This window comes from Erythrolamprus reginae, chromosome 1 (genome assembly GCF_031021105.1).
Source record: "Erythrolamprus reginae isolate rEryReg1 chromosome 1, rEryReg1.hap1, whole genome shotgun sequence".
Taxonomy (NCBI): Eukaryota; Metazoa; Chordata; class Lepidosauria; order Squamata; family Dipsadidae; genus Erythrolamprus; species Erythrolamprus reginae.
This window is the reverse complement of record NC_091950.1, coordinates 122,378,291-122,396,612: the sequence shown is the minus strand read 5'-3', so window position 1 is coordinate 122,396,612 and position 18,322 is coordinate 122,378,291. Positions and strand designations below refer to the sequence as shown.

Here is an 18,322-nt window from a genome sequence, read left to right as displayed (position 1 = left end):
AAAATATAAATGAACTGAAAAAAATGGTTCTTATTGGTTTATTTTTGCCACAAAAAGGCCACCCCCCACCCCCGGCCTTGCTATGTGCCATTATTGTCACTGTTTATACATATTTGTCTAGAAATATTTGGAATATCCTTTTGAAAATCAACCACATTGTAGCCAGAGGACTAATTTTATGAAACAAATCCATTTTACTAAAAAAAAGTATGTAAGTTTGAAATTAACAGCATAATTTTTATATAAATTGAAATAATTGAACACGGGGGGAGGCATACATTTATGTGCAAAATAAACCAATATGCATCAATTTTTCCAGTTCAATTTTCATATCATTATGTTCAGAAATGTTCAAGCTACCAATCCCACACAAACTTTAGTAAAATAGAATGTATTTTGCTAGCAAAACTATCCATAAAGTGAAGACTATTTAAAAAAAACGGGGGGGGCATGCATTTCATCAACAAAATAAACCAATATGCATCAATTTTTCAAGTTCAATTTTCATATCATTATGTTCAGAAATGTTCAAGCTACCAATCCCATACCAACTTTAGTAAAATAGAATGCATTTTGCAAGCAAAACTATCCATAAATTGAAAAACATTTCACAAAAATGGGGGGGGCGTGCATTATATCCGCAAAATAAACCAATAAGATTTACTTTTTTCATTTCAATTTTCATATCATTGTGTGCAGAAATGTTCAGACTACTTTCCAAGTGAAAAAAGCTTTCAAAAAGACCAAACATAAGCACTGCAAATGAAGAGTTTTCGGTCCGGGTCAGGGTGACCCGGGAACAGAAGATTTGTTACTTTTCTTAAACAGAACAGCAGGGGCAGATCCAGCAATTCTGTTCAGCCCCCATTTTACAACATACTTGCTTAGAAGTGCCTAACGTTGAGCCTAACAGTCCAATATTTAAACAAATTCCCAACGGGGCATTGGCTCTTTAGAAAGCATATCCAGATGGTGTAGTAACTAATTTTTGACAATAATGCACCTCAGGAACTGATAAGAAGGGCATGTAATGATTTTCCCTATTTTTCTTTGGGCTTCTTCAAATGAACTTGTTGCTTGCATCCTTACAATTTATATTAATACTGTTTCCTGATTGCTAATTTGTACCTTATGACAATCATTAAGTGTTGTACCTCATGATTCTTGACAAATGTATCCTTTCTTTTATGTACAGAGAGCACATGCACCAAAGACAAAGTCCTTGTGTGTCCAATCACACTTGGCCAATGAAGAATTTTATTCTATTTTAATCTAATTCTATTCCTGTTCTATACTGCTCAAAAAAATAAAGGGAATACTTAAACAATAGAATATAACTCCAAGTAAATCAAACTTCTATGAAACCAAACTGTCCCCTTAGGAAGCAACACTGATTGACAATCAACTTCATTTTGTTGCCAGCACATTCAACTTTGTGCAGAACAAAGTATTCAATGAGACTATTTTATTCATTCAGATCTAGGATGTATTATTTGAGTGTTCCCTTTATTTTTTTGAGCAGTGTAATTCTATCCCTATTCCATTTCTATTCTATTCTATTCTAATTCTATTCTATTGTTGTAAGCAGCCCTTCGGGAATGGGCGGCATACAAATCAATCAATCAATCAATCAATCAATCAATCAATCAATCAATCATCAAATATTCTAATTCTATTCTAATTCTTATTCTGATTCTACTCTATTCTACTTTAAGGCTTTTCTGTTTGTTGCCGGAGAGGCGTTTCTTTGCTCCATCCCAGTTTTTTGAGAGGATGCCAAGGAAGTGGCGGGAACACGTGCTCACTACGAAGTGAACCAGCAAGGACACCTCACCCCCGCTTAAATATGCAAGAAAGAGCACGGTGAACGCGAGGGTACCGTGCTAATCTAACCAGAGAATTGCCAAGTGCCTCTGTTATTCCGGCCGAGCCGCCATTCCGCCGAACCAATTCAAGACCTCAAGCCTAAACACGCGGCTTCCTAAAAGTATCCACTACAGGTAAAGCGGCTCTTTTCATTTCACCGCCGAGCAGCTTCCGAAAGGAAGAAGGCGGGCCGTGACGCCACGAATGGCTGTTCCGCCAAAGCAACGCCCCTCCCTCCTCGTCCGGGCTGCGGCTACTACAAGTGGCCCTTGGCCCTGGATAGAATTTTTGAGGGAAGGAGCCGTTTCTTGTAGCCGTCCCTGGTGACGTCGGGTAGTTATTATTCAGTCGTTGTGGCATTTGAAAGTGCGAGCCAGCATTTCCCGGGGAAAGGGGCTTTTGCGGAGGAGATACGCGCCCCAACGCCTTCATTTCCGTTCCTGGGGCTTTGCTGTGTACTTCACGGCTTCTGTCTTAGCGGCGCCGTCTTCAAGGGGCGCGTTTCAGTGGTAAGTTCTTAAGGCTGCCAGCAGATGGCGCGGGTGTGCTTTTTGAGCGAAGGTCGTTTAATAGTCTATTCCAGGGATAGGCTAAATTGGTTCTTCTGTGACATGTGGACTTCAGCTCCCAGAATTCCTGAGCTAGCATGACTGGCTCAGGAATTCTGGAAGTTGAAGTCCACATGTCACAGAAGAGCCAACTTTGCCTACCACGGTCTATTCGATCTTCACCCCATTTAGCATAATTTGGTTATACAGTATTTATTTATTTATTTATTTATTTTGTCAAGTACGTATTGGTAGTATAAAAAGATATAACACTGTTTTGTTTTTGTTTTTTGTTTATTTATTTGTTTGTTTGTTTGTTTGTTTGTTTATTTATTTATTTATTCATTCATTCATTCATTCATTCATTTATTATGCCGCCCCTCTCCGTAGACTCAGGGCGGCTCACAACAGTAATAGAAAAAACAATGTACAATACAAATCTAATAATTAAAACTAAAAACCCATAATTTAAAAAACATGCACACAACATAAACAATATAGGCCTAGGGAAGTTATCTCAGTTCCCCCATGCCTGACGGCAGAGGTGGGTTCTAAGGAGTTTACAAAAGGCCAGGAGGGTGGGGGCAATTCTAATCTCAGGGGGGAGCTGGTTCCAGAGGGTCGGGGCCGCCACAGAGAAGGTTCTTCCCCTGGGACCCGCCAAACGACATTGTTTAACAATATACATGTTATTGGTACTAATAAGAGGGAAACATTAGGAGAGGGACTGTGCACATATGCATGCCCCTTACTGACCTCTTAGGAATCAGGTGAGGTTAACAATGGATAGTGTAAGAGTAAAGTTTTGGGGGTTTGGTGGTGAAAATACAGAGTCAGGTAGTGAGTCCAGGCATTTACTACTAGTTTGCTAAAGTCGTATTTTCTACAGTCAAGTTTGGAGCGGTTTACTTTGAGCTTGTATCTGTTGTGTGCTTGTGTATTGTTGTGGTTGAAGCTGAAGTAGTAGTTGACAGGAAGGACGTTGTAGCAGATGATTGTATGGGCTATGCTTAGGTCATGTTTAAGGTGGTGAAGCTCCAAGCTTTCTAAGCCTAGGATTTCAAGTCTGGTTGCATAGGGTATTCTGAATAGAGGAATGAAGGGCTCTTTTCGTAAAGTATCTCTGGACACTTTATAATATATTTATGTTGAAAATGCCATGTGAGCCAGATGAGCTGTATTCAAGGATTAGTCTGGCAAAATTTTTGTATGCTCTGGTTAGTAGTGTGATATTACAACTAGCCAACAATAATTAGTTTTGTGGTGTGTGTGTCGGAAATTGCCTATTTGGACCCTGTACAATGAAGAAAGCAATTCCTTGTTTAGAAGTTTGCCAATCAATTTGGTTACTAGCCAAAATTGTAATTTTGTCATCCTAAATTGTAACATTTTGTATGTTGGGTTTCCAAGAGAAGTTAACACTTAGGGTAGGATATATTGAACAGTTTTTTATAATGGCAGGAACTAGCTGCATTCTTTTTCTGGGTAATCAGCATTCTGCCACACAAATCCCAGTGGCCGGTTAGGTCTCACAGAGTTGGCCTTCTCCGGGTCCCGTCGACTAAACAATGTCGGCTGGCGGGACCCAGGGGAAGAGCCTTCTCTATGGTGGCCCTGACCCTCTGGAACCAGCTCCCCCTAGAGGTTAGGATTGCCCCCACCCTCCTTGCCTTTCGTAAACTCCTTAAAACCCACCTCTGCCGTCAGGCATGGGGGAACTGAGACATCTCCCCTTGCCTATGTAGTTTTATGTAAGGTATGTTTGTGTGTATGCTTTTTAAATAATGGGGCTTTTAGACTTTTAATGTTAGATTTGTTATTTTAGACTTTTAATATTAGATTTTTTTTACTGTATATTGTATTATCACTGCTGTGAGCCCCCCCCCCGAGTCTGCGGAGAGGGGCGGCATACAAATCTAATAAATAATAATAATAATAATAATAATAATAATAATAATAATAATAATAATTAAAGATGGCATTGTTGTGTAGTTTCAAGAGTTGCATTATAATGTCTGCATGGAACTGTCTAAATATCAGAGCTCCTACCCCACCCTACATTTGTAGGACTTGGTCTCTTTTCAAAATAACAGGTGCAAGGTTTAGATGCCTATTGAGGCCACAAAGGAGACAGTTTCAGTGTATTCTTTTGATAAATTCAGCTGTACTTCCAATTGAGATGCACTGTAACTTTTTTCAATTCTACCAGGGTAATGCATTGGTTACACATAGTATCCCAAAAGTCAAAACTAGTAACAGAAGCATCTCCTCCAGATGATATAATGTGGAAAAAAGTGAAACAGGATACTTATCTGAGAAAAGTATTTTCCTGATTTTAATGGGTAGGCTTCCAAGCAAAATGTATTTAGGGTCAAAACCTAAAGGGGCTATGTCAGTCTGGAGTATATTTCAAGTTTGATTAACAGTTAATTCTGTTCTTTTTTAGGCCTGATTCTACAGAGAGGGGCAGCATACAAATCTAATTAAAAATAATAATAATAATAATAATAATAATAATAATAATAATAATAATAATAATAATAATAATTCAGATGTACCAACTGAACCATAACTTATTCCAGCCATGGTTTACTGAATAAATAATGATTGACATGCAATACTAAAGTATAAGTCAAAGTTTACCAACCACTGTTGTTGGCTTGCAGTATTAGTGGTAATATACAAATTGTATCATGTTTACATTGTCAAGAAAGGAAATCACAGCTGGTTTGTATCAAGTAGCAAAAATATACAGTAGCCTTGAACTAGCTATTGTCAGTAGCTCTCTTGCTTCTTGTCACTTTGGCTGATTTGTTTAGCAGTGGGGAGAGGCCAAATGGCAGATACAACTTTCTTTCTTTCTTGCCAGTGTGGTTCTGCCTTTATATGCAGGAAAAGAAAGTGAGCAAACTGGAATGGTGAATAAAAGTTCTATAAAGCAACAGTAAAATCTGCTTACTTTCCCTACCGGTTGGAAGTGTGTGTTTTGTGCATGTGCTCTCTTCTCTCTCATGTGTGTGGTTTTTGACCCTCTGTGCATACACAAAATATTTTGCACATGCACAGAGGGTTAAAAACAACAAAATGGCAACATCCAGGCAAGTAGGCGGAGCTTTGTGCTGCCGCCATTACTGGTTCTCTGGGCCACCGGCAGTCGCCACTACCAGTATACCCAGACCTGGCCAAACCAATAGCATTTCAGCCTGCAACAGGCCTCAGCAAGTCCCAAACCTGGTCATTTTTGTGCCAACATTTTGGAGAATCATAATGAATTTGTGTGTCTGATGTATACCAAGTGATTTTTTTCTCTTTTTGTCTTGATAACTTTGTAATAGTTTGTTAAAGAAAAGTACTTGTATTGAGAGAAGGCTGGCTTGAGAAAAGAGTTTGAATGTGGGAAATGAATGATTGGGAAAGATATCCTTGCAAGTGAGGTAGAATAACATTTATGGCTGAAAACTGGTGGAAGGAGAGAAGGAATCAGAGAATTGGCTGGCTAGCTAGACAATCCCTTGTCTTTTCTCAAGCACTGCTGTTCTTGACTGACTTGAGCAACTTTTCTGAAGGCTTGAATTCAAGGAATGGCATTTCACGGACTAAATGTGAACCATCGCATGCAGCGTACAGCAGCACTTTCTCAGCAAGTTCTGGAGCGAGCAAAAAAACGGAAATTGTACTGGCACCTACCTCCTCCTCATCAAATTAGGACCTTTCAGGTAAGGGTTGGTTGTAACCAATAAGCCTTAAGGCCTGTGCCTGGATTCGAGTTCTTTGCTGGACAAGGTTTGTGTTTGCTTGATTGATATCCCACTTTTATTATTTTTATAAACAACTCAAAGCAGCGTACCTTTCGAATATTCCACCCTCCTCCTATTTTCCACACAACAGTAATCCTCTGAGATGGGTTGGGCCCAGAGAAAGTGACTGACTCAAAGTAACTCAGCTGGTTTGGGCCTAAACCAGGACTAGAACTCACAGTCTCCTGGTTTATAGTTTGGTGCTTTAACCACTGAACCAGTGGCTCTCAACCTTTGGGGGTCCACAGGGGTTGCCTATGACCATGGGAAAAGACAATTTTCCCCTAGTGTTAGGAACTAAAGCTTCTATTCTGGCGCCTTGGAACATATTTTTACAATCCGACCAATCAGGCATTTACAGTGGGAGTATCCCTCTGACCTTCCTGCCAATCAGATGAAAGGTCTGGGAGAATTGATGTAGACTTAAGGTTGGGGGTCACCACAACAGGAGGAACTGTATTAAGGTGTTGCACTATTAGAAAGGTTGAGAACCACTGTTTGACTAGTTCAAATTGGATCTTTTCATATATAAAAGGAAGAAAATGCTATGTCTCACAGCAAGCAATGTTAGTAGCTTGTTTTGGTTTAAAAAGCATCATGAGAAGCAGCTAAAATATTTCAACAAATAGAAATGAATACTATTTCTGACTTAAACCATTTTGCGTGAATTTTTACATTTGCCTCGAGAGCTAGGAGTACACAATAGCTGCATAGGATACCTTTTCATTTCTAACTAGGTTTGTGCGGGACACCATAATAAATGACTTCAGCCAGATTTGGAACTGATGCATCAAACTACAGACTCTTTCTGACTGCCAGGTTTTCTCATTAAGTACCCAGCAAGATTATCAATAGCTCTCCCATTCAAGACTACCCTTACATTCATTGCAAAGGGATTTGGGCTATTTTCTTTCTAAATGTTGTTGTTGCTCTAAATATCTCAGAGATTCATCCATAAAGGGGACTCTGTCTTTTCTGCTGCCTGTTGCTTTTGTTAGTATACTGTATGTAAATATGTTGGGTGTTGCAATACATAGACTAACAATGTAAGTTTAATACTGTACCTTTAAGAGACATGTGCCGATTGGCCATAAGAACAGGTCCAAAGATGGGCTACAAAAATGGTGGAAGGTCTTAAGCATAAAACCTATTAGGAAAGACTTAATGAACTCAATCTATATAGTCCGGAAGACAGAAGGGAAAGGGGGCGCATGATTAAAACATTTAAATATGTTAAAGGGTTAAATAAGGTTCAGGAGGGAAGTGTTTTTAATAGGAAAGTGAACACAAGAACAAGGGGGCACAATCTGAGGTTATTTGGGGGAAAGATCAGAAGCAACATGAGAAAATATTATTTTACTGAAAGAGTAGTAGATCCTTGGAACAAACTTCCAGCAGACGTGATTGGTAAATCCACAGTAACTGAATTTAAACATGCCTGGGATAAACACACATCCATCCTAAGATAAAAAAACAGGAAATAGTATAAGGGCAGACTAGATGGACTATGAGGTCTTTTTCTACCGCCAATCTTTTATGTTTCTATATTTCTATGTTTCTATAATAGGGAACCAACCATGTTCCTCTTAGGGGAGTTTGTTCTAGAGAGATTTATATTTGCTGTGTGTATACTGTACTTGCTGTGCACGATAACCTGGTTTGTAAATCATTATTAGGATTATACGTGTATGATATTGGACTGTGTAACTACTATTGTTTTTTTGCCTATCTGTATATAATAATATTTGTACTAAGTCTGATTCATTGACTGACTAACCCTCATTGCTACATTAACTCTACTTACAGTTTGTTGAAGGTTTATTATATTACCTAGACATTCTAACAACTTTCTACACAGACCCTCTTCTAAATAAATAATCACATCTTGACCATATAGCTAAAGATAAGATTCAGATGAGGCAGAAACCTTCAATAAAACAGACATACTTAGTATAGCAATATCTGCATATAAACATGACAAAGCGACACTGAGTAGCATTTTAAAGGAGACTATATATTAATGATGTGTCAATCAAGCCATATGTAGTTGGCTTCCTATTTTGGAGGGCTGTTTCTGTATCATAATACAGTGATACCTTGTCTTACAAACTTAATTGGTTCCGGGACAAAGTTCTTAAGGTGAAAAGTTTGTAAGACGAAACAATGTTTCCCATAGGAATCAATGGAAAAGCGATTAATGCGTGCAAGCCCAAAATTCACCCCTTTTGTCAGCCAAAGCGCCCGTTTTTGCGCTGCTGGGATTCCCATGAGGCTCCCATCCATGGGAAACCCCACCTCCAGACTTCTGTGTTTTTGCAATGCTGCAGGGGAATCCCAGTAGGGGAATACCAGCATCGCAAAAACGAGCGCTTCGCTGACAATAGAAGTCTGGAGGTGGGGTTTCCCAGCGAAGGGAGCATCAGTGAAATCGCCGCCGCTGGGATGCCCCGCCTCCGGACTTTCGTTGCCAGTGAAGCGCCCGTTTTTGCACTGCTGGGATTCCCTTAAGGTTCCCCTCCATGGGAAACCCCATCTCTGGACTTCTGTGTTTTTGCAATGCTGCAGGGAAATCCCAGCAGGGGAATCCCAGCGTCGCAAAAACAAGTGCTTCGCTGTCAACGGAAGTCTGGAGGTGGGGTTTCCCATAGAGTGGAGCTTCAGGGGAATCCCAGCAGCGCAAAAACGGGTGCTTCGCTGGCAACGGAAGTCCGGAGGCGGGGCATCCCAGCAGCGGCGATGGGTTTGTAAGGTGAAAATAGTTTGTAAGAAGAGGCAAAAAAATCTTAAACCCTGGGTTTGTATCTCGAAAAGTTTGTATGACGAGGCGTTTGTAAGATGAGGTATCACTGTATGTTTTTTTTTTCTTTACATCATGTGCCTCTGCATGTACATTTTATAGTAACATTTTGTTTTTGACAACAGGGAGATGATGACGTTTCTCTTGAAGTTGCTTTTGCTGCAGTTGTTGAACACCTGGCCTGTATCTCTGCAGCGTGCGAGGTACCCAGTTCTATAAAGAGGCAAAATGCCATTCTGACATAAAGGGATTCTTCTGTGATGGGTTTTTCTGTGGGCTAAATTTAGGCATGGCCTTTTCTTAGTGAAAGCTTAGTCTGTTCCCATTCATAAAAAAGGCTGAGACCCAGGAAAGGCCCTGGAAAGTGGGAGGGCAAAAGTTGTTTTTAATTATTTCACCTCTAGTCCCTGTAGCGTCTTCCATCTTGTCCCAAACGTTCTTCAACCCTTCAGAGCAGAACTGTGACTTACTCTATGCCAGTGTTTCCCAACCTTGGCCACTTGAAGATATCTGGACTTCAACTCCCAGAATTCCCCAGCCAGCATTCGCTGGCTGGGGAATTCTGGGAGTTGAAGTCCAGATATCTTCAAGTGGCCAAGGTTGGGAAACACTGCTCTATACTGAAAAGACTGGTGATCTTGACTCAGCCCTTTGAAAAGCTAACATAAACAATTACAATCCCAACCAAGTAACAGTTACAATTACTTTAATTTCTGAAAAAATCGGGATGTATTATGTTAAACTATCCCTTGTGAAATAAGATTACACAATCTCTGTTTTCTTTTTGAGGACAAACTTCTGTTTCATTTGTGTCACTTCTGCTGGTTGTATTAGAAAATTCATTGCTTGGAAGAAAATGCAGAATATAAATATATTTTATTTTGTATTATCTTGTGAGTTACAAGAGCTTAGAATTCTTTGTTTTCTTTTGGTATTTTGTTCATTTTGCCCTCAGAAAAGTTTAGTAGATGTTGCCCACATAGTTTCAGGCCCTTCCTTAAAGCATTTCTAAGGCCTTGATGTAGCTGTTTTAGTTGCATTTCCTACCTATTACATCATTCCATTCATTTTGAACTGCAGATATGTGTATTCAATATTGATAGATAGATGATGATGACGATTATTATTATTATTATTATTATTATTATTATTATTTATTAGACTTGCATGCCACCCCTCTCCGGAGACTCGGGGCAGCTCACAAAATAGGTAGGTAGGTAGGTAGGTAGGTAGGTAGGTAGATAGATAGATAGATAGATAGATAGATAGATAGATAGATAGATAGATAGAAAGATAGATAGATAGATAGATAGATAGATAGAAAGATAGATAGATAGATAGAAAGATAGATAGATAGATAGATAGATAGAAAGAAAGATAGATAGATAGAAAGGTAGGTAGGTAGGTAGATAGATAGATAGATAGATAGAAAGATAGATAGATGATAGATAGATAGATAGATAGATAGAAAGATAGAAAGATAGAAAGATAGATAGATGATAGATAGATAGATAGATAGATAGATAGAAAGATAGATAGATAGATAGAAAGATAGATAGATAGAAAGATAGATAGATAGATAGATAGATGATAGATAGATAGAAAGGTAGGTAGGTAGGTAGGTAGGTAGATAGATAGATAAATAGAAAGATAGATAGAAAGAAAGAAAGATAGATAGATAGATAGATAGATAGATAGATAGATAGATAGATAGATAGATAGATAGATACTCCAGAAATAATGGATCATTGTTCTCATTTCAAGAAGAATCCAGCTCTAGAGTAGGATGCAAGTGTCCTATTACAGAAATGAATTCTGGTTTAGAGTCACTAAAACAGAATTCGAGATGGGTGGTACATAGGTTTGGTGAATAAATAAAGAAGCTTCTTTTCCATTTGCTCTTCTGAAAGCAGAAAGTGGAAGCAGAGCCAAGGAGTTTGTTGCTCATCAGGTCTCAACAGGACTTGGCTTTGAGCATTAAAACAACAACATGGATTTAAATAGAGGGGTGAATGTGGAGGGTTGCTTTGAACCTCACACATACTTTAAATTGTTTCATGTACACAAAACGGATTTAGTAATCCCTTTTTCATCAACATCTTTCCTTTAGAGATACTACTGTTCAGTACCACCATTTCAGTTTGGAGAGAATGAAATTGAACATATTTTTCGCTACCACAGCAGGGAAGCATCTCAAAAATTGCTAAGAGCGTTTGAAGAGCAGGTAGGTGTCCTGAATGTTGCTTTCCTCAAAGGCAGAGTTGTTTTTTCAAGGGCAATTGAATTTTCCATGTAGGTAGTCTCTTTAGTCAGGATTTTAAAAGCAAGACTTGAGTGAATGAGTCATTGGGCCTTCCATTATATAATGCCACATTTTTCTTTCTCTAGAAATTATGAGGGAGGTCAGAGAGATATTGTTTTTACAAAGTTATGCTTGCCCCCAATTCTTGATGGGTATCCTTGATACCTTCTGGCATTTACTCCTGCGTAATGTTATTTATGATTTGGGCAATATGATGGCTTCTATATAGCCTGAACTTAGTCCCTTGAAAGTTATAATGTGTTTCTCTCTAGGAAAAGAAAAATGCTCCAATAGTTGAAAAGCAAAATGTTCCGGGAATGGAAAAGCAAAATGTTCCGGGAATGGAAAAGCAAAATGTTCCGGGAATGGAAAAGCAAAATGTTCCGGGAATGGAAAAGCAAAATGTTCCGGGAATGGAAAAGCCTGTATGTCACAAAACCGAAGCAACTGCTTTAACAGAACCAACTGCTTTAATTCCAGCTCAGCCATCTAAATCAGAAGCAAGTATCAAGTTGCATTAAATTGTATGATGGGGAATCTATGGGCATCTGGATATTGCTAAATCATATTTTTCTAATGTTCCTTGCAATTAGGCCTGCGGACTAGAGTCATGGAATTATAGGGCTAGAAGGAATCTTGGAGATAACTTCCTGCTCAAGGCAGAAGTCCTTGCATCATCCTGGACAAATGATTATCCAATCTTTTCTTGAAAACCTCCACTGATGGAGCACCCACTCATCCCAGTGACTAAAATCACTGAGAGCTGGATTGTTAAGGCTAATGCATTTTGCATTTTCCTGTATAGTTCATTACCAGTTTTTAACCTATCCACAAAATTGCAGATACAATAATTTTCATTTGTATATACAAATACACACACACTGAGACAAACTTTCAAAATCAAGAGAAGAGGGGGAGGAAATCTTGTATTACTTCATTAAAAGTCTACTTACAAGATATTGAATATAAAGTATACAGATTGAAAGATTTCTTGAAATAAACATGTAATATTTATGTGTACTCTAGTGATTTAATGGGTTGGAATATAATATACTGTACTGCTCAAAAAAATAAATGGAACACTCAAATAGCACATGCTAGATCTGAATGAATGAAATATTCCCATTGAATACTTTGTTCTGTACAAAGTTGAATGTGCACAACAGCATGTGGAATTGATTGTCAATCAGTGTTGGGGGAAAGATCAAAAGCAACATGAGAAAATATTATTTTACTGAAAGAGTAGTAGATCCTTGGAATAAACTTCCAGCAGACGTGGTTGGTAAATCCACAGTAACTGAATTTAAACATGCCTGGGATAAACATAAATCCATCCTAAGATAAAATACAGAAAATAGTATAAGGGCAGACTAGATGGATCATGAGGTCTCTTTCTGCCGTCAGTCTTCTATGTTTCTAAGTGGACAGTTTGATTTCCCATAAGTTTGATTTATTTGGAATTATATTGTGTTTTCTAAGTGTTCCCTTTATTTTTTTGAGCAGTGTATAATAGATTTGGGACTGAAAACTCAACAATGAACTTGCCAGGGCAATTGCTGCCTTAATCTCTGATGAACTGTTACTATCTTTCTCCAGTAGATTTTAACTAATATATTTCAGCTCTGATAGATTGATCAGTAGAGTAAATTCTTTTCCACACAATGCTACTAAACGTAATTCATTTGTTTGTTAAGAACAATATTCTCCTGATGCAGAAGTTTGTTTTTGTGTTTTAAAATTGAAGGGTTTTTTTTTGTTGTTGTTCATTGCAGGAGATCCTCATTGAAGTGTCACCTGGCTCATACGTAATCAACACAACGTCATATGATGACACAATCAAAGAAGCACACCTAGTAAATGTTGAGCCAGGAGAAAGCATAAATCTGGTTTTACATTTATCGCCTTCTAAGAATAACAATTAAAATCAATTTTGATGTCTGGAGTGTCATATTTTCATACATAATATATTTACCCTTTTGTTGAGTATTCTAATCTACCTTACTTTTTAACTGCTACAGCTTGAACTTGATTAACATTTGCTGCAATTTGAATCATGAATGTATTTTTACTTTTGTGCTATGTGATTCTTTGTACCTAATAAATTGTGAGAATGATATTGCTTTCTTACGAACACTTGATTCTACAGTACTCTCTGTTTTGTTCACCTAAAATTCTGGTACTGCTAGAGTGGAGTAGGGAAAATTAATTTTATTTTGCTTCTCTGTAATTTGTACATTTTGGCTGAAGATAAATGACTAAATCCATTATACTCATCAGCATCTAATGTTTAGTACAAAGCCTTTTGGCTAGCAGCATATTGATTTGATGCCCTTTTATTTTTTCGTGACATGACTAGTCTCAAATTTTAAAAAACAGTGACTTCAAAATTACTTTATCCTGGTGTTGTTCGGGATTTCAGTAGCATGGGAAAAAGAACTTATGAAATAGCTAAGAGAACCTTGTAAAAAGTGCTACTGTTTAGTGCCATCTTGATTTCCTGAAAGAAAAAGGGGGGTAGCAATTGTATACATAATCAATCTCCCCATGATGAGCTAGTAATTCCATGGCTCAAGATTTTCTTCATTGAAAGATGCCTTTGATGACACTGTTGAATGGTTTCAAATATAGCACTGGGGTTGAACAGAATTGGTGGAAATCCAACTGTTGATGAAATGGCTTTGTTGTCATCTCTTCCTTTTCTGCAGCTGCTACTGACAATGTTGGCTCCTACAGATGATATTATAACAATTATAAACTGAGAGGTTGAAAAAGAAACTTGACTCTACAAAATGTCAGAAATCCACAAGCAGAGTATCTGAGATCCATGAGAAAGACTCGATAGATGAGCCCTGCAAATCATAATGTGATTTTTCCCTTAGCATAATGTGTGAGCTCAGCCATATCACTAGTTCTGTTTTAAGGCCTTTAATGCCTAGAAAAGGTATTTATCCAACCCATATCTGCTTTAGCTTGATTGGTTATTAACATGAATAAAATTAGACTACCAGTAATATGGTTCCTTTGGTGAGATTCTCTTAAAAATAGCAACAATTGCTTGTTTGTTGAGTTCAATGACTATTTTCAGTGAGGTCCTGGAAAATGAAAAATTATTAGTTGACTCCAATGACTATTTTCAGTGAAATGATGGAAAGTGAAAAATTGGTTTAATTGTTTCGGTCTTAGAAACAATTGTGGCAGACCTACCTATACCAGTGATGGCAAACCTTTTCTTCCTCGGGTGCCAAAAGAGTGTGAGCACGCACTTTTGTGCATGCATGAGTGCCCACACCCAGAATTCAATGCCTGGGAAGGGCGAAAACAGCTTTCCGCATTCCCTGGGAGGGCCACTGGAGGGCGGAAATGACATGTTTCCCAACTTCTGGTGGGTCCAGTAGTCTCGTGTTTTGCCCTCCCAGGCTCCAACAGCTTCCCTGGAGCCTAGGGATGGTAATAATGCCCTCCCCCACCCCTCCAGAGGCTCTCTGGAAGCCAAAAATACCATCCCAGAGCCTCCGTGTGAGCCAAAAATCAGCTGGCTGGCACACACATGCAGATTGGAGCTGAGCTAGGGCAACAGCTCGTGTGCCAGCAGATATGGCTCCATGTGCCACCTTTGGCACCCGTGCCATAGGTTCACCATCACTGGCCTATACCAAAGAACTCTCATCACATACAAAAAAGTTAAAATGCATTCCAAAATGTGTAAGCGCATGAACTGACTGACAGCATGATAATGTATAACCACCACCTAGTACTGACCTGCTTTAATATACCTCTGGATTTCGGTAGGAAATTTGTTGGCATTTGTTAACTTTGCATATTTTGTATGTATTCAGGCAAGGTGAAAACTGACCTCTCTCTTACCACAGCAGCTATGTTGGTTTGGCTTTGAGACCCTTTTGTTGAAATGAAAATCAACTTTAAATTGTCAGCTGAAGAGGTTTCTATGGAGCTCTTTCCAAACTTAGCCAAAGGATCAGAAACAGCTTTTGCAAAGAAAAATATGTCATGGCTAGAATGCTATCTTCCAATTGTGAACAGAGAGTCAGCAAACCATCAGCATAAAGATTTAAAGGATATGTATGGATGTCATCGTGTTCAACTCACCTCTGATCCTTCAAAAGACTGTCTGCAGTTGCCTTTTAAGGGGCCATTTTTAGCTTTAAACCCAACAAGTCATGCTATTTGGTCTGTCTCAAGTGCATCCTATCAAGGTAAATTGGGCTGGGAGTGGCCTTGATCCCATTGGCCAACTGAGACTGCAGGCTTTGCCCCAACCCCTGCCGCTTGATTTTCTCAGGGTTGTCCAATTTTAGCGGTAGATTTCAAGCTTCTCTTTTCAAATCAAGTGAGACAGAAAAAGGTCATCTTAATCCGGGTTTCTCTCATAGAGTAAGGGAAGTGGGATGAAAGTAGCTTTTCAGCCAGGGCCTCTGCAGTAACTTTAAGCTCTTCTCCCCAGTAGGACAAGTACCTTTCTTCCCATTCTTCTTCACTATGGAATAAGCTAAGTTGTGGGAGAGGACAACTGTATAATGGGAAAACTATGGGGATCAAATTCACTAGGGAATGGCTTTACCATGGGTTTCTATAGCCAGTCCTCTCACAGTAAAGCTTTCTACAAGTTTATTAATGGGATGCTATCTGAAGAGCTGTTTCCAGGGAAATGGGGCATGTGGCTCTTTTAGATGCCAGGAGAAATAATGCAAAGAAAAGTCATTTTGCTGCCTGTTCTTCATTTCTCTTGTTAATCATGATGGGCAGAAGAAATCTGCAGTGGGCAAGAGAAGCAGAGGAGAAAGATTCCATTGGATTGGAGAACGGGCAGCATAGGTCTTCTAGTAGCAGTGGTAGAACCAGAAGCAATGGTCCCCATCCCAATTCTTTCTTCCCTCCACTTATGGCTCAGATGAAATTCCTATTCTCTTTATTGAGTAGGAGTTGAAAGTGGAGTTCTTCTTAGGGTGGCATGATTTTTGCCAACTCCTGCACAAAATGTCACCACTTTACAGCTGCCATGTAGAAGTGCCCTCCGTCATCATAAAACATTCTTTGTCTTTTTCCTGTTGAAATAAACTCATAAACTAGATGGCATACATGGTTGGTAACACCTTATCATCCAAATAGGTTATTTCTGAAAACTAACCAAGCAAGTATAAGTGGTTTAAAAAAAAAACCAGATATGAAAGTGTCCATAAACCATAATGGAGTACTTTGCTTCCATTAACACTGTAATATTCATAAAAATCTCTGGTTTGCAGGCCAAGTCTGGAGAGTCTACTATCTTTGAGATGTTACTTTATGGCACTTCCAAGCATCCTCAGCCAGCATGATCCACAGTAAGTTGTATCAGACAACATCTGTAGATGCAAACAATGTCTTTCTCTCCTGGTATATAGGCAAAAGACAAGTTTAACCTACTAAATCTGGGCCAGCTTGCAGAGTGCATCATCATTGGTTAATATACACTCACATGAAACAGTGACTGGGTTTTACACATAATGCTAAGAAATCAAGGCTATGTCACAATAGTTTGATTTAAACAACATATAAGCCATAGTATATTTGGATTGAAATATTTGAACAACCCACTGTGTGGCCTGAGTTTCATCTTGTATGTGAAACCAACAGGTTCTACGAGGGTTATCCAGAAAGTAAGGTTACAAAGCCCGTAGTTCTCGTGGGGAATGTTCACAGAGGAAGTTGGTATTACTGTTGTGTAATGGGAAGCCAGTGGAAGCAGTCAGTAGTGTCAGCAGTGTCAGCGGTCAATAGATCATCAACTGACATTGTGGTGAAGATTAGAGATGAGCGCCCTCATTCTGCTTCCCTCCAGGTTTGAAGTGTAATACGCTGCCTGAATGCTAAGGGCATTAATGCTGCTGCGATGGGTGCCCCAAATTTGTGTGCGATGGGTGCCCAAGATTTTTCTCACCAATTGCTGAGTTTTGAATTTTTTGGCTGAAAGAGAATGGGTATGGTGCCACTGCATTGATGGACATTTGCTCTGGAGTATGGTGATAAGTCCACGTTTCATCTCCTGTCACTATACAGTTGAGAAAAGTCTCGCCTTCAATCTCAAAACGGTCAAGAAATTCTCAGACTCGGTCGATTTTGTGTGCTTCAGTAAACATTTTGGGCACCCATCTCAGCAGTGCTCGTGCCCTTAGCATTCAGGTAGCATATTACAGTGTGCACTTTGCACTTGGAGGGAAACGGAATGATGACGCTCATCTCTGACCACTGGCATTGCTCATTCACTTCCGCTAGCTTCCCACTATACCAGTGATTTTCAACCATTTTTGAGCCGCGGGCACATTTTTTACATTTACAAAATCCTGGGGCAAACCACCAACCAAAATAACACAAAATGACACTCTAACACAGTATGTATTATACATATAGTTAATAATATACAATATAGATATCATTGTGATGCATTGTATATCACCCTCTGCGGGGACCTCTTATAAAAAGAAAAAGGTCAAATATCTATATTCACCATCAGGATAGACATAACCAGCTGAGGCTGAGGCTTCATCTAGTGGTGGCAACATTTACCTCCTGTCCTGACCAGGATTAGAAATCGTGACCATGGGGAAGAGTAGCAGTTTCAACTACTCACCACAGCCATACAATGACAAATGCACAGCAGCACGAGCAGGAACCGTCCTGGATGTGGATGAGAGGCGGCCTGCTATTGGTTCATCACTAGTGGTCGGGATGAATCCTAGAAGGTGATTGGTCAGTGAACGTTTCCTGTGCCTCCACTCTTCCTGTCGTGATAGCTGGAGGGACTTGTGAGGGGAATGTTTATGTTCGAATGGAGGCCGGTGGCAGTGGGCCGGATAAATGGCCTCCGCGGGCCATATCCGGCATTATTATTATTATTATTATTATTATTATTATTATTATTATTAATTAGATTTGTATGCTGCCCCTCTACGAAGACGTAGTTTGGGGACCCATGTTTAATTTCCCCACGGCACACCTGACCATGTCTCACGGCACA

At 39.2% G+C, this 18,322-nt stretch overlaps 2 protein-coding genes across 10 annotated transcripts in view; one reads left to right on the top strand and one right to left on the bottom strand.

Annotated features, from left to right (window-relative positions):
• Positions 1–1,763: 1,763 nt before the first annotated feature.
• AKIP1 (A-kinase interacting protein 1) lies at positions 1,764–13,441 on the top strand. Of its 4 annotated transcripts, none has more exons than XM_070763629.1 (6): positions 1,764–2,000; positions 5,981–6,130; positions 9,134–9,211; positions 11,119–11,232; positions 11,583–11,810; positions 13,083–13,441. In XM_070763629.1, the coding sequence occupies exons 2-6, from the start codon at positions 5,996–5,998 to the stop codon at positions 13,230–13,232; spliced, it is 705 nt and encodes a 234-aa protein (XP_070619730.1). In that variant the 5' UTR covers positions 1,764–2,000; positions 5,981–5,995; the 3' UTR covers positions 13,233–13,441. The 4 variants fall into 4 exon arrangements, with proteins under 4 accessions (XP_070619730.1, XP_070619727.1, XP_070619728.1 ...); XM_070763626.1 differs by having other exon boundaries at positions 5,942–6,130; XM_070763627.1 differs by having other exon boundaries at positions 1,764–2,375.
• Positions 12,220–18,322, bottom strand: part of C1H11orf16 (chromosome 1 C11orf16 homolog) — a 33,558-nt gene continuing 27,455 nt past the window's right edge. For 3 of the 6 annotated variants that reach the window (XM_070763616.1, XM_070763622.1, XM_070763596.1), the window contains one exon: positions 12,220–14,037. In XM_070763616.1, coding sequence (XP_070619717.1) covers positions 13,844–14,037 — 194 coding nt within the window. In that variant the 3' untranslated portion in view covers positions 12,220–13,843. Of the gene's footprint in view, positions 14,038–14,457; positions 16,374–18,322 lie in introns of those variants that run through there. The other 3 variants (XR_011560065.1, XR_011560055.1, XM_070763604.1) reach the window with 2 other exon arrangements.